Source organism: Pelecanus crispus, chromosome 5, assembly GCF_030463565.1.
Source record: "Pelecanus crispus isolate bPelCri1 chromosome 5, bPelCri1.pri, whole genome shotgun sequence".
Taxonomy (NCBI): Eukaryota; Metazoa; Chordata; class Aves; order Pelecaniformes; family Pelecanidae; genus Pelecanus; species Pelecanus crispus.
The window spans coordinates 66372608-66385159 of NC_134647.1; the positions used below are offsets into that span (position 1 = coordinate 66372608).

The 12552-nt window shown below is 49.6% G+C and overlaps 1 protein-coding gene across 18 annotated transcripts in view; it reads left to right on the plus strand.

Annotated features, from left to right (window-relative positions):
- The window catches only part of SSBP3 (single stranded DNA binding protein 3), a 53250-nt gene extending 42779 nt beyond the window's left edge, over window positions 1–10471 (plus strand). For 5 of the 18 annotated variants that reach the window (XM_075711724.1, XM_075711731.1, XM_075711734.1 and 2 more), the window contains 12 exons: window positions 1978–2037; window positions 4076–4142; window positions 4250–4326; window positions 7232–7296; window positions 7409–7457; window positions 7785–7820; window positions 8038–8092; window positions 8606–8676; window positions 9217–9295; window positions 9527–9555; window positions 9739–9840; window positions 10371–10471. In XM_075711724.1, coding sequence (XP_075567839.1) covers window positions 1978–2037; window positions 4076–4142; window positions 4250–4326; window positions 7232–7296; window positions 7409–7457; window positions 7785–7820; window positions 8038–8092; window positions 8606–8676; window positions 9217–9295; window positions 9527–9555; window positions 9739–9840; window positions 10371–10400 — 720 coding nt within the window. In that variant the 3' untranslated portion in view covers window positions 10401–10471. Of the gene's footprint in view, window positions 1–1158; window positions 1240–1977; window positions 2038–4075; window positions 4143–4249; window positions 4327–7207; window positions 7297–7408; window positions 7458–7784; window positions 7821–8037; window positions 8093–8605; window positions 8677–9216; window positions 9296–9526; window positions 9556–9738; window positions 9841–10370 lie in introns of all 18 variants that reach the window. The other 13 variants (XM_075711722.1, XM_075711730.1, XM_075711728.1 and 10 more) reach the window with 11 other exon arrangements.
- The last annotated feature ends 2081 nt before the right edge of the window (window positions 10472–12552 follow it).

Below are 12552 nucleotides of genomic sequence, written 5' to 3' on the forward strand. Positions count from 1 at the left end.
TATCACAGTGGTATTCATGTTTAGGAAAGCTGCTAAACAAATGCTTGCAAAATTGCTAAATGGCTAATTAATGTCTGTTAATTAAGAAAATTGCTCATGGTAACAAACCATGCCATTGCTGGCAGCAGCTAGAAGGCGAACACTTGTTGAAATTAGTAACGAGGCAGGTAGAGAACATCTGCTCCGGCGCCGGTCCTGGAGCCTGCCGTTGCTTCCCATCACCTACTGACAAAGCTCGTTTGCTTTCTCTACCAATTACACCTCCTTTGACTCAAAAGATACTTTTTTATTTTTCCTTAAGTTAACACACACCGGTATATTCTTGCACCAAGCTCGCGGTTTTTCCAAGTAAATTTTCATTTTGTGCTTTTAAGGGAAATTTAAAAAAAAAAAAAAAAAAGTGGGCGTTCAAGCCCAAAATGTCAGCAGCTGCTGCATTGCAGCCTTAAACCTGCACCAACTAATCTCTCCTTTTTTCCCCTAGACATCCTTTCTTTGCTCGCAAGCCATTTTACTCGCATCCTTAGGGAATCCACCTCGAGGAAGGATGTTGCATCCGTACAGTCTGGCGATGCAGCCCCGGTTGCGCCGGCCAAACGCTGCCAGGCGCGAGCTGGGACGTGCTCCTCGTCCTCTGCACTCGCTCCAGCACCTCCAGTGAACCACGGTCAAAAAAAAAAAAAACCAAAACCCCAGAGGTGTCTCCAACCTTTGGGATGAGAGAGGAAAATATGATTTTTTTTTATTTTTTTTTTTTTTTGTTTGGGGGTATTTTTTCTATTTCCCCCAACCTCTCTGGTCCTCTCCTGCATATTTTTTCTTCCTCGTTGCACGCCCTTGCAAAGTGTTTCCCTGTGTGTTTATCATTGCAGACTTGGTTGAACTACCGGACCATTTACCGTCAATGTGGCTGCTGTATTTTGACAGATGTTCTGATTTTTAATTTTTTTTTTTTTTTTTTTTTTGCATATATCATTATTCATTGTTCAGCTACAAATTAATAGAAACTCAATTAAAAAGAGGAAAAAAAGAAAACAAATTTAAAAACGGGAGAACTGACTTCCCGACAAAACAGGTCCACCCGTCAATCCTTTTTTTAGCTCTTTCTGCGCTTTCATGTGCTAATCTATAACCTCCTTCTACTGTCTGACCTCACAGGGACCGCCTGGGTCACAGCCCTCGCCACACGCACAGCCTCCACCCCACAATCCTAACAGCATGATGGGACCCCACAGTCAGGTAAAGACACTAGCGATGGGTAGGGCTGTGAACCGGGACGTGCGCTCGATTTGCTTTTTTTTTTCCCCCTCTATAAGCATGCTGGGCAGCGGGTACCCGCTCCCCCGGGGAGCATCCCCCCGGGCATCCCAGCTCCAAAGCAAAATACTGGTTTTTTCCCCTCTTTTTTTTTTTTCCTTTTTTTTTTTTTTTTTTTTTTTTTTTGATGTGCAGTTGTCAATGGACTGAGAAGTCAATCATGGGTATTAGACTGTTTTACCTTCCCAAGGTAGCCTGAGAAATTTAACTTGATGTGGGTTTTTAAGCTTCTGTTAGTAGCAGCAGTTGTAAAAAAAGTAACTTTAAGCCTTTCTTCTTTTTTTTTCAGTACTTAGCATTGGGGTTTTTTTTGTGTGTGCGTGTCTGTATGTGCTTATGTGCCACTTTTTTTAATATATCTCTATATATTTAAACTTGAACAGTATCTAACACTCAGGGTTTCCCATGCACTAACTTTAACAGCCTCACCTAGTATTGCTGATGTCAAACGCTCTCAAACAATAAATCTACAGGGAAAATGTTTAAAAAATGGACTCCGGACACCTTTTTTTTTTTTTTTTTCTTTTGAAACTTAACTTTTTTAAAAAGGATGTCTCCAGAAAAAAAACCAAAAACAGTGTGTACAGTCTAACCGGCGTGCGTGGGGAGCGTGCTGCCTCCCTGCAGCTCGGCCCTGACCTTGCTTTTGTGTCCCCGCAGCCGTTCATGTCGCCGCGCTACGCCGGAGGTCCCCGGCCCCCCATCAGGATGGGCAACCAGGTACTGTGCTCCTGGGCTCCATGCCAGTGCATTTCCTGGGGATGGCTGTTATTTGGGGAGGGGAACAAGGGCAAGGTGTCCTGCAGACGCTCCTTGGGTTTGGATGGGAGGCATCACCTCCCTCGGGCATCCTCCGTCTTCTTGGTGCTGGAGCATCAAGTGTCACATTGTCACATAACTTTTTTTTTTTTTTTTTTTTTTTTTGAGGTTCGGGCATATCCGAGGTGTAAATGGCAGTGGGGCATGTGCCGCTTTTTATTTGTGGTGTTTTCAGCTCGGCTGTGTCATGCACACAGCCTCGCTGCCCAGCTGGATTTTCCCTGCAATCGCAGAAAATTAAAGTGATGGAGATAATCCTGCTGCTGGGTTGACTGAACGCTTAGATCAGCAGCGGGGTCAAGCGGGGCAGGTCACTGCTGAATTTTTTGGGTTGGGTTTATCCTCTTATCCCAGCTTAAACAAGGGCAGTTTGTTTCTGGCCTTAGGGATGGAGGCTTCCACCCCACGCGTTGCCTGAACGCGTGGCCTTTGGTTGAGGAATTCATCTCGTTCCCAATGATGCCGTGCAGATCCATAGGGTAATGACCGAACCAGAGGTCACTTGTCATTAAAGGGACATTAAAGGAAACCTGTAATTCCTTTGATAGCAAAGGTGACTGTGCACAAATTGTCTTGGGAGCTTGGTTTTTGGCTAACAACATTATTTTTATATAGCTCTTATTAGCAGAAAGAGCAGAATAGTCAGGAAATAGGATGTAGCAGCTTGCTTCGTGTTTGTGCTTGCTGGATTTGAGACTTGAGTCGCTGGAACTTGCAAAATGATGGTGAGACAGCTGAGATGTACCTGAGAGAAACTCACGGGGGGCTGATGTAGGACTCCCAAGCCCGGCTGGGCCTGAAGAGCCTCCCACTCAGGGCACTGGTGGCTGGTTTAGCAAGGTATTAATTAATGGCACCCTCTCGTGGGACAGTTTTAACGGGCCCCCGTCCTGCTGTGGTCCCCAGGCTGGCCCCGAGCGCCTCTGGATGTGAGCACGGTGAGCTGGGGCAAGCAGGAGAGGCAGGTGACCGGTTTGGGGTGGCAGGAGAGGCAGGTGACCGGTTTGGGGTGGCTGCTTTTACAACAGGGTTGAGCATCCAGCAGTGGGTAAAATTAATTAGAAAGATTTTTTTTTTTTTCCTCCCAAACACCACATATAAAACACAGGTTTGTACCTACCCAGAGCTCGGCGAGGTTATGGTCACATCCAGAGGGACAAGAGGAATAAATAGGCAGGCAGGAAGGTCAGGCGGCAGAAGTGTAAATATCCATTGCTACAACTCCCCTGGTTTATCTTCCTCTTGCTGCCATTTTCCAAGCTGCAAAAAAAATTGGGACTGGGCAGATTCGGCCTCGGTGCAGCCATGCACACCTGGTGCCTACGCTGTGCTCCATCAGTGGGATCTGTCTGTGTCGGTATTCAAATAAAAGGCAGCGCTGTAGCAAAACTGTTTACAGTTTGCTTCCCCCAGGCAGATGGTATCTGTATTTTTCTCCCCCTTTATCTGTTCAGAGCAGCCTTTGAACTTTAAATAGTCACGTTGCCCGAGCAGAGCTGGGTTTGGGGAGGGGGAGCACCCACCTTCCCTTCCTGCCTGTGTGGGGACAGGTCTGAATACGGGTCTGCTGCAAATGGAGCACCTCCCTGTCGGCAGCCGATGAATCGCTGCAACCTGTACGCTTTGGCCCTGGCTCTGTGTCAGTACCGGGCAGCCGCACTGCTCATCTCCTTTCCCTGCTGGCTTTGATGCCTCTGCCCCGTGCAGCCCGGGCTTTCCCCCGCTCCCCTGAAATACGGCAGCCTGACAGCGCATGGGCTGCGGGGAGAGGAGGAAATGCTGGCTCTTTGTTTGGGTTTTAGAGGGTGTTTGCAAAAGGAAAGGGGAGGCAAATGCCCGGAGGCTGTAGGAAGATGCCCGGGATGCAGGATGCAGCAATCTCTGTAGGCTGTATTTTAGCAATTTGGTTTTTTTAACCTTCCTCCCCTTGTTTTCACAGCCCCCGGGCGCCGTTCCCGGTACACAGCCATTGCTGCCCAATTCGATGGATCCCACGCGACAGCAAGGTAAACCCAACAGAGGAGGGTTGAACGTTACTGTTTCTCATTAGCTGTTAATTTGGGACCCAAAGTGGCTGCTGTGCCATGTAATGCCCCTGCTTTCCTCCCAACAGGGCACCCTAACATGGGCGGCCCCATGCAAAGGATGAATCCTCCGCGAGGGATGGGCCCCATGGGTCCCGGTCCGCAGGTAAGCCCAGTGCCTAAGAGCATCTTGCAGCTCGGCAAACGCCGCGCACCATCGAAACAACCTCCTGGGGCTCAAAGGGCTGGGAGTTCCCCCCCACCCAGTCCCCCCATTAGCGTTAATGCGTTTTACATTAGTCTTGCATCTGGAAATCCCTCCTTTTAACATGAGTGAGGTCTTCAGAGCTTATTAAGGGTATTGCAACCTCCCTCCTGCCCTTCCGTCAAAGGGGACGGCACTTAGTGCTGCACCGGAGCGGCCTTTTGAGTGCATTACGCTGCCTGCCTGGGAAATAGTTACGACCCTAACAGCAGGAAAGGGAAAGGAGGCTTGCATTAAAAATAAATAAATAAAAAGAAATGGCAAAGATCCTTTTAGCAGGGGAATAAGGCTTTCCTCTGTGAGGTTCCCCTCTGCCTGCCCTTCCTGCTGCCTGCTTGAGCTTCTGTTTCAGGAAAGGGGAGTCAACTCGTGAAATTAAGCAGATCTGGGTTAATATATGCTGTCTTTCCATTGATTCACTTTACGGAGTGGCTTGTTGTTGACTCACTCCTGTTTGTTCCTTCTACAAGACTTCAAAACCAGATTACCATATTTTGGTTGGAGGTTTATCCTCTCTGCATCGTCGCCTACGTCGAGTTTGTAGCGCGAGGATCAGAGTCTGTCAAGAGACAAGCGGGTGCGCTGGAGTTTTGTTTTGTTTTTCCCCTGGAGACTGTTGAGATAAGCGAATATTGTGTAAAGAGGGAGTTGTGTCATCTCTTTTTAACACCAGCCTGAAGATGCTGCTCAGGGATGCCCAGCTGTCTCTGCGGGCACCCAGATCCATCTTAGGGCAGGGGATAAAAAGCCTGCACGAGCATCGGTTCACAGACAGGCCCTCCAATAGCAAAGCCGGGGACGCTTTGAGTGCTGCTGCTCTGCTTAAAATCCTACTTTCCTGGAGGATTGCACCCAAAAAAAACGGCATTTGTTAGCGTGGCCTGCGCCAAGGAGAGCGGTGGCGGTTTGCCTGGGGGAGGCTGCTCGCTTCCCACTTGCAAAGCTCGCCGCGAAACTTGGAAGCCGTGAGCGCGCGTTCAGTGCCGCGTGGGATGGTGGCGGCTCTGGGAGCCGGCAGGAGTTGTGAAATGTTCAGAGCTTTATTTTTGACTCTGCCGTTCCCTGTGTATGTACATTAGGGAGAGGCTTTTTAAAAGGCAGCCTTCCCCTGGGGAAGTGCTGGGCTTCCCAATCTGGCACCCATGGGGTGCTGCCTCCCCACAGCCATCCAGGAACGAGCACAGGCAACCACCAAAAATATCAAACTAAACCCAGCAGCCCCTCACACCTTGTGTGCCCAGGACTTTTTTTTCTTTAAGCTTTGCATCAGGACCTTCCCAAATACTCCTTAAATTATTCCAAAGGGCTGCAAGAGCACCCAGCCAGGACATCCCGGCGTCCTGACAACAGCTACTTATTACGCACGGACAATGAATCATCCCTTACAGCCGATCTCCGCTGCCTTTTTCCCTTTAATAGTCGCAGGTTTAGCTCTGCAGAAGCTAGGATTAGGTGTGCCGGTGCCTCTGTGAAGAGGGTTTGTAGCTCGCTGGGTTTTGGCGGTGTCTTGCCGGAGCCCGGCATCCAGGTCACTCGGCACAGCTGCGTTCCCTTCCCACCCTCCCTGACTGAGCATCGTTCAGATGGCTTCGTTTTCCAGCCTTTCAGCTCCAATTAAAAACGCTGAGCGCTTCTTTTTCTTTTTTTTAAACAAGGGATTTGATGCTGCTATTCACTGTAAATGGCAGGAATTTCGATCAATTAAGGACTTGCTGGTAATTTGTTCGGGGAAAACCCTTTTCTGCCTCTTCAAAACAAACTTTGGCAATGCCCTCAGCAGAGCACCGTGCTCCGGTGCATCCAGGGAAAAATCGATGGCACCAAAGTATTGCACTTAAAATCCAGCTTGGAGTGCTCTGAGGGGCTGCGAAATAGGAAGCAGCCAGCCAGCCCCCCTCCTGCCCTAGCAATTTTTTCTGTAAATGGCAGAAATAGAGCCCAAAAAGATGCATCGCGGGGGGAAGGTGGAAGGGGAGGAGTAGCAGCATGACCTAAATCCGGGCACATCACCCGGAGGGCATAGGGAGTAAAGCGCAGACCAAATGGAGCGCGGCATTCAGGGGATTCCTCTTCCTTCGCTGCCTTGGGCTTGGCTTTGTACTAGAGCTGGTTTTACAAGATGAGGGACACAGATCTGAGGCTCCCAGTCCAGACTGGAGGCTAAGCTGGGGTGGAATAAGCCAGGAGAGGAGCCCTGAGGGGCTGCCTACCCTCGCCCGCTCCCTGGGGCTGCAGACCCACTCCAGGGGAGGTAGCAGAGAGCTGGGAAGCAACAGGAAGACAAGCCTGGCTTGGTTTTCCCTACTCCAGCCATGATTCTGGGAGCAGAGGATGCTCCGTCTCAGGGGGAGCTCATGCAGCTTTTCCCGTCCTCACGCTGCAGCAATAACCTTCCAGCAATAACCTTCCAAGCGACGCCTTCTTTTCTCTTCCCGCCCCTGTTTTCTCCTGCGCAAAAAGACAAACCCAAAAGGCTGTTGTTGGCACCTGGGGGCTGTGGGCAGATTTGTCTCCTGGAGCTGGGAGGGGACTGTTTTCCCTCCACCAGTGTGGTATCAGAGACCAGCAGGGACTTTGGGGCTCAAGCTGGCTCCCTTCCATATTCAGCTGCCTGGTGTTTTTATAAACCCAATTGCTAATTGCCTCTACATTCATCATCATCTAATATTTTTTTTTTAAAGCTCATTTTTGCAAACTAACCCTCTCGGGTTTTTGTTTCTTTGTTGGGTTTTTTTTTCCCCACTTCTCTTGTCTTCTCCGGTTTCCCTTCCTGTTACGGTAGACTGACCCTTGGTTATCATTGCAGAACTACGGCAGCGGCATGAGACCTCCACCCAACTCCCTAGGTCCCGGCATGCCTGGAATTAACATGTAAGGCAAACCCTGCACCGGGGATGTTTGGCCGCTGACTCAGGCTTTGTGGGACCGTACAAATAAGTACACAACATTTTTTTTTCTTTTCCCTGTTTAATTTTGACCCCAGGGGGCCAGGAGCTGGCAGACCGTGGCCGAACCCCAGCAGTGCTAATTCAGTGAGTATCCCACAGTCCTTGAAGCAAGAGCGGGGCTGGTCGGGGACTGTCCTGTCCCCCAAATGAAGCCATTCCCCGTTAGCTGAATCCTGCTAATGAGAGGGGGTTCCCCAGCCTCTTGTTTAGGCGCTGCATCTAAAGCCTAAGCCCTGCTACTGCGCTGCTCTCCCTGCGGCAGGGTGCAGCTGTGGGGGCTGGTGGGCCCTGGGACCCCCGTCCTTGCTGGGCTGGGGGGGTGCGGGGGCTCTTGTCTGTCCCCAGCTGGGGTCCAGCCCATGGGAGCCCCTGTGCACCCCGCGGCTGAACCCGGCTCTCTTCTCTCTATAGATCCCATACTCTTCTTCATCGCCTGGTACATACGTGGTGAGTCCTCCTGCTCCATCTGTCCGTCCTGTTGTCGGGGTGCAGAGATGTTATGGCTCGGGGAGCTCATGCGGTCTGGGGGGATATCGGTGCCGGGGGTGGGGGGGGGGGGCTGTGTTTGGGGGTGTGAGGTCCAGCTGGGGCAGGTGTTTGAAGATGTGGGGAGCTGGGCGATGCTTGTGTTTCCACATCTGACCCCTGTTTTGTCTCTCCACAGGGTCCGCCTGGCGGCGGTGGTCCTCCGGGGACGCCCATCATGCCCAGTCCCGCAGGTATGAGCCCCCCCGAGACTCCCCCTCTCCGGGGCCAGCCCTCCTGGGCACCTGCCCCTTCCCCTGCCGGGAGACTCCCATCCCTGGGGCTGCGCCGCCGAGCACAGGCAACCCCTGCCCAACGGGCAATAACCAATTTATGTAGCTTTTGCCTTTCCGGGGAGCGAGTGGTATGGGCTGCTTGGCTTTGGGATGGCATTTGGGAATGTTCCTATATCCCCCTACAGATTTGGATGCTGCAGGGCTCAGGGAAGTGGGGAGATGAGGAGTGCCACACGGCTGGGAATTACCTCCCCATGCTTCCCAGCCAGGAGTTGAATTATTTTTCATAGTTGAATTTCTGTGATTAAAAACTTTGTGGATCTTCATTAAATACAAATTAGCCAGAAAATGGTGGTACTTAGAGGGAATTTTAGGTGATAAAATACAAAAGAATGAGTTCAAGTGGCATGAGTTTGTTTTAATTAAGAAATGAATTAATCACCCGACTTATTGGGCTTCACTGTTCCACAGATTCAACAAATTCAAGTGACAACATCTACACAATGATTAATCCAGTACCGCCCGCAGGCAGTCGATCGAATGTAAGTCTGCTTTCTAATAATTTACATATCAGATACCATAACAAATCATAATTAACTTCATCAGTTGAGAGTAAAGCAGTTTAATTGATTTCAGCCATTTGTTACAAAACAGAAATAAAACAAACCATCAAAAAGCGATTAACTCTTCAGTGACTTTGTTAATTTTTTATGCTTATTAAGAGAGCGGCGGTCCTGCTGCTCTGGCCAAGGTGGTGGCAGCTGCATGCCCAGCGAGGTGCTGTGTTTTGTGGGATACGGGCAGACTTAAATCTCATTAAATGCTGGTTGGAGGGAGCCCTCTGCGCTGCCATGGGTCTGGGTCTGCCCGCACCTGTCCGGCCAAATTTTATGGGTGAACCCACAGGACCACGAGCCCCCAGACATGCGCCGCAGCCTTGGGGCATGGATGCATCCCTCCTCTCGCCCTGCTCCAGAGGGATGGCTGGGGAGGGGATGGTCCCCAGGAGCCGCTGGGGCCATGGCAAACGTGCAGGGTGGTTTTGTGGCTGATTTTGGTTTTGTCGCCTTTTTCTTCTGCAGTTCCCAATGGGCCCTGGCTCTGACGGCCCCATGGGCGGCATGGGTGGCATGGAGCCCCATCACATGAACGGATCGTTAGGTGAGCGCCCATGTGGGGGGCTGCAGCTTGGGGAGCTCCCCGGGGATGCCAGCAGAGCATCCCAGTGCCTGCTCCCATTCCGGGACAGCCCCCAGTTCGGACTAGTGCTTGAAGCAGAGCCTTTGGCTGGCAATCAGAAGGGAGATCTGGAGGGGAGCAGGGCAGGGGGGCGTGGGGGCCATTGCTGCATGCTCAATAAGGCTGTTCTCCTTTTGTGTCCCCCCTGTGCAGGGTCAGGAGACATAGATGGACTTCCAAAAGTAAGTGAATTGCAGAGCAGGTGTGTGGGCCCCCTTTTCTCGGCACTGGGGTGCCGGTGTGACCCCAATGGATGGGGACACGTCGGGGGAACGTGACCAGGGCAGGTGGGGCTGTGTCCAGCCCCCACAGCGTTTTGGGGGGCGCAGGGACCTGCTCATCGCCTCCCCCCTCATCTCCCACAGAATTCTCCAAACAACATAAGTGGCATTAGCAATCCCCCGGGCACTCCAAGAGACGACGGGGAGCTGGGAGGCAACTTTCTCCATTCCTTCCAAAATGACAATGTGAGTGAGTGCCTCCCTGGGGACGGGGGGACGGTCCCTGGGGCATCCCAGCAGAGGGGTGGGTGGGCTTGGCGGTGGGTCCCTTTTGGACCTGAGTTGTGCTGTGTGTGAGCTGCTCCAGGACAGAAGAGGAAATACAGTGGTGGGTGCAAGCTTGGGTCCTCGGTGGGACGGGGGTGTACCAAGGGAGGGGAGAGCTGTGCTGGTCTCGCCGATTCAAGGCGCTGTGTGTGGCTGCAGACATCCCTTCCCTTCTTCCTCTATTAGCAGCTTATACACGCGTGCATGTTAATTATTTGTTTTAAATTGCATCTCACCCCATACTGTTCTGCTGATTTTCTCCCTGGAAAAGCACGTTACAGAGCAGATTATGCCCTGATAAATTTGAGTCTCCAGCATATCCTCTCCTTCTGATTTATTAGATCCAATTAGGTTGCTGTATAGTTGTCATCCGCCTCCTTTTGCATCCCCCTTCGGTGTCGGGGGTCTGGCCTGCCTGGTTTCTCACCCTGGCTCTGTCTCTCTTCCAGTATTCCCCCAGCATGACGATGAGTGTGTGATTTCCCTCCCCCTCCTCCTCTCCAGGATCAAGAGAGTCAGCTGCCGTTCGGAGGATCTCAACGAATTATGCAAGAAGAAGAAGAAGAAGAAGAAGCTAGGTGTATGGGCAGGGAGACGCGTGGCGGGGGCCAAAACCCCAGGTTTAGTTTCATGCAATAAAAAGGCTGAACTTTTTATTCCATAAAACATGAAGGACAAAACTTAAAATATTTCAAGACATGACAAGACCCTTCTTTGTGCGGAAGGGTTTATATATGTACATGACACTTCTTTTTGGAAACAAACGGAAGCCTCTAGCACCCAACTCCGATCTCTTTGCTTTGTTCTTTTAAATAAAGACAGAAACCGAACCTGTTGTATGTTTGTGCCGTGCGACACCAGGAAGCTAGTCTAGATATGAAATCTCATGTTGTCTCTGTTGTAGTCATTTTTTTAAATAAACTGGACAGTTTACAATGGTGGTTTTCGTTCAGAAGGCCTGGTTTTTTTTTGGTTTTGGGGGTTTTTTTCCCTTCTATTTTTGGGTTTTTTTGGTTCGTTTGCAGCACAACGCTTCCTCCTCCAGTTAACAAGATCTGCTTTGGGGAAGAGACTCCACCACCTCGTTATAAACTTGTTAACGCAGGTGACCCCTTCTAGGATCACATCCTCGAATGAATCGTGATCTTGCTCTCTGTGACTGTGGCATGCACTGTGTTAGTCTTTCCCCCCCCCGAAGTACAAGAAGAAATCTCTGTCCTTCCCTTCCCCAGAGTCCTTCAGCTGGTTCACTGCAAAAATTAATTTTTTTAATTTTTTTTTTTTAAAATCCACCGAAAGAAAGGGTTAATCTGACCTGGGACTTCGAAACTGTGATCTCCAGCTAACTTTGGGGTTTTGGGGGGGGGGTTTATTTGCTTTGGGGTTATTTGGGGGGGGTGTCTTTTCTTTAGAGATGTGCTCTTGTCAGGGTTTCACTTATCTATGATTTGGAACTGGATGGAGATATTTTTTAAGGAATTCTTGTTGTTAAAATGTAACCTTGCTATTCTGTAGGCTCGCTCTGTAATAAGAAAATAAAAATTAATGGCAAGCATCGAAGGCCCTTCCTTCTGGCGGGAGAGGAAGGGACGAGCCAAGGCGGCGGGTTGGGATCTCTGTACATGACACTACCCTGTAGTTTGGTCTTTGTTTTTCTCCAGCTCCCATTTCTGCTCCATGTATATCATATTCTGTAAAATATTCTCTCCCTTGGATTTGATCTTTGTGCGGATTATTGAAAGCATTGTATCTTGTTTCAGTGTTTTTTCTTACCTTGTAGTCTGGTTCGAAAATTACCGAGAGGGGGAAAAAAAAAAGTAATTATTATACATTGTAGTTTGTGTACGATATTTGTTGATAATGTTTTATTAAAGGGATGTCTTTTTTCCGCACCCCTTCATTGAAATGTTTTTGGGGAACATTTGGCTTGTTTTTATTATTCTGACTGCAAGACATGAGATGACAAAACTTTTTTTTTTAGTGTGTAATACAATTTTTTTTTTTAAATGTTTGCCTTCTTTTTCCTAGGCATTTTAATTGTGCTTTACCTGTAGAAAGTCGCTGGGGAGGGAGGGGCGGGTGGGATGGGGGGGGTCTGAGGGTGTCAGTCTCATAGTTACAGTCAGGTTAATATTTTCCAAGTAACACTGAGAAATAACCGAACGCAGATTTGTTGCATCTCAAATATACCCGGGGGCTCCCCGAGGGGTCAGCTTTTTTTCCTTTTCCACTTTCCATCTTGGTTTATTTTTCCTTTTCTTCTTTTTTTTTTTTTTTTTTTTTTTTTTGTTCTGATGTGAGGAAATGAAAGGACCAGTTTTAATGTATTTTAAAATGAATAGCTAAATTATTGTCTTCATTGGTATGGGATGGTTTTTTGAATGAAACGGTTCTCCCCCCTTCTCCCCCCTCCCCATGCTGTAATAAATATCAACATAAATATTTGATTTCGGTGCTCTGCAGTTTGTTCCGGATGTTTGCTGCCAGAACCCGGGGGGGGGTGGTGGAGCGGGATTTTTTTTTGACCCTATTTATGGAGGCCCAGCCCCTGGCTTTGGTATGCAGGAGCGGAGGTGATGCAGAGCTGAGAGGTGGCCGGTGTTGGGGTGGGGGGGTGCTCTGGCTGAGACT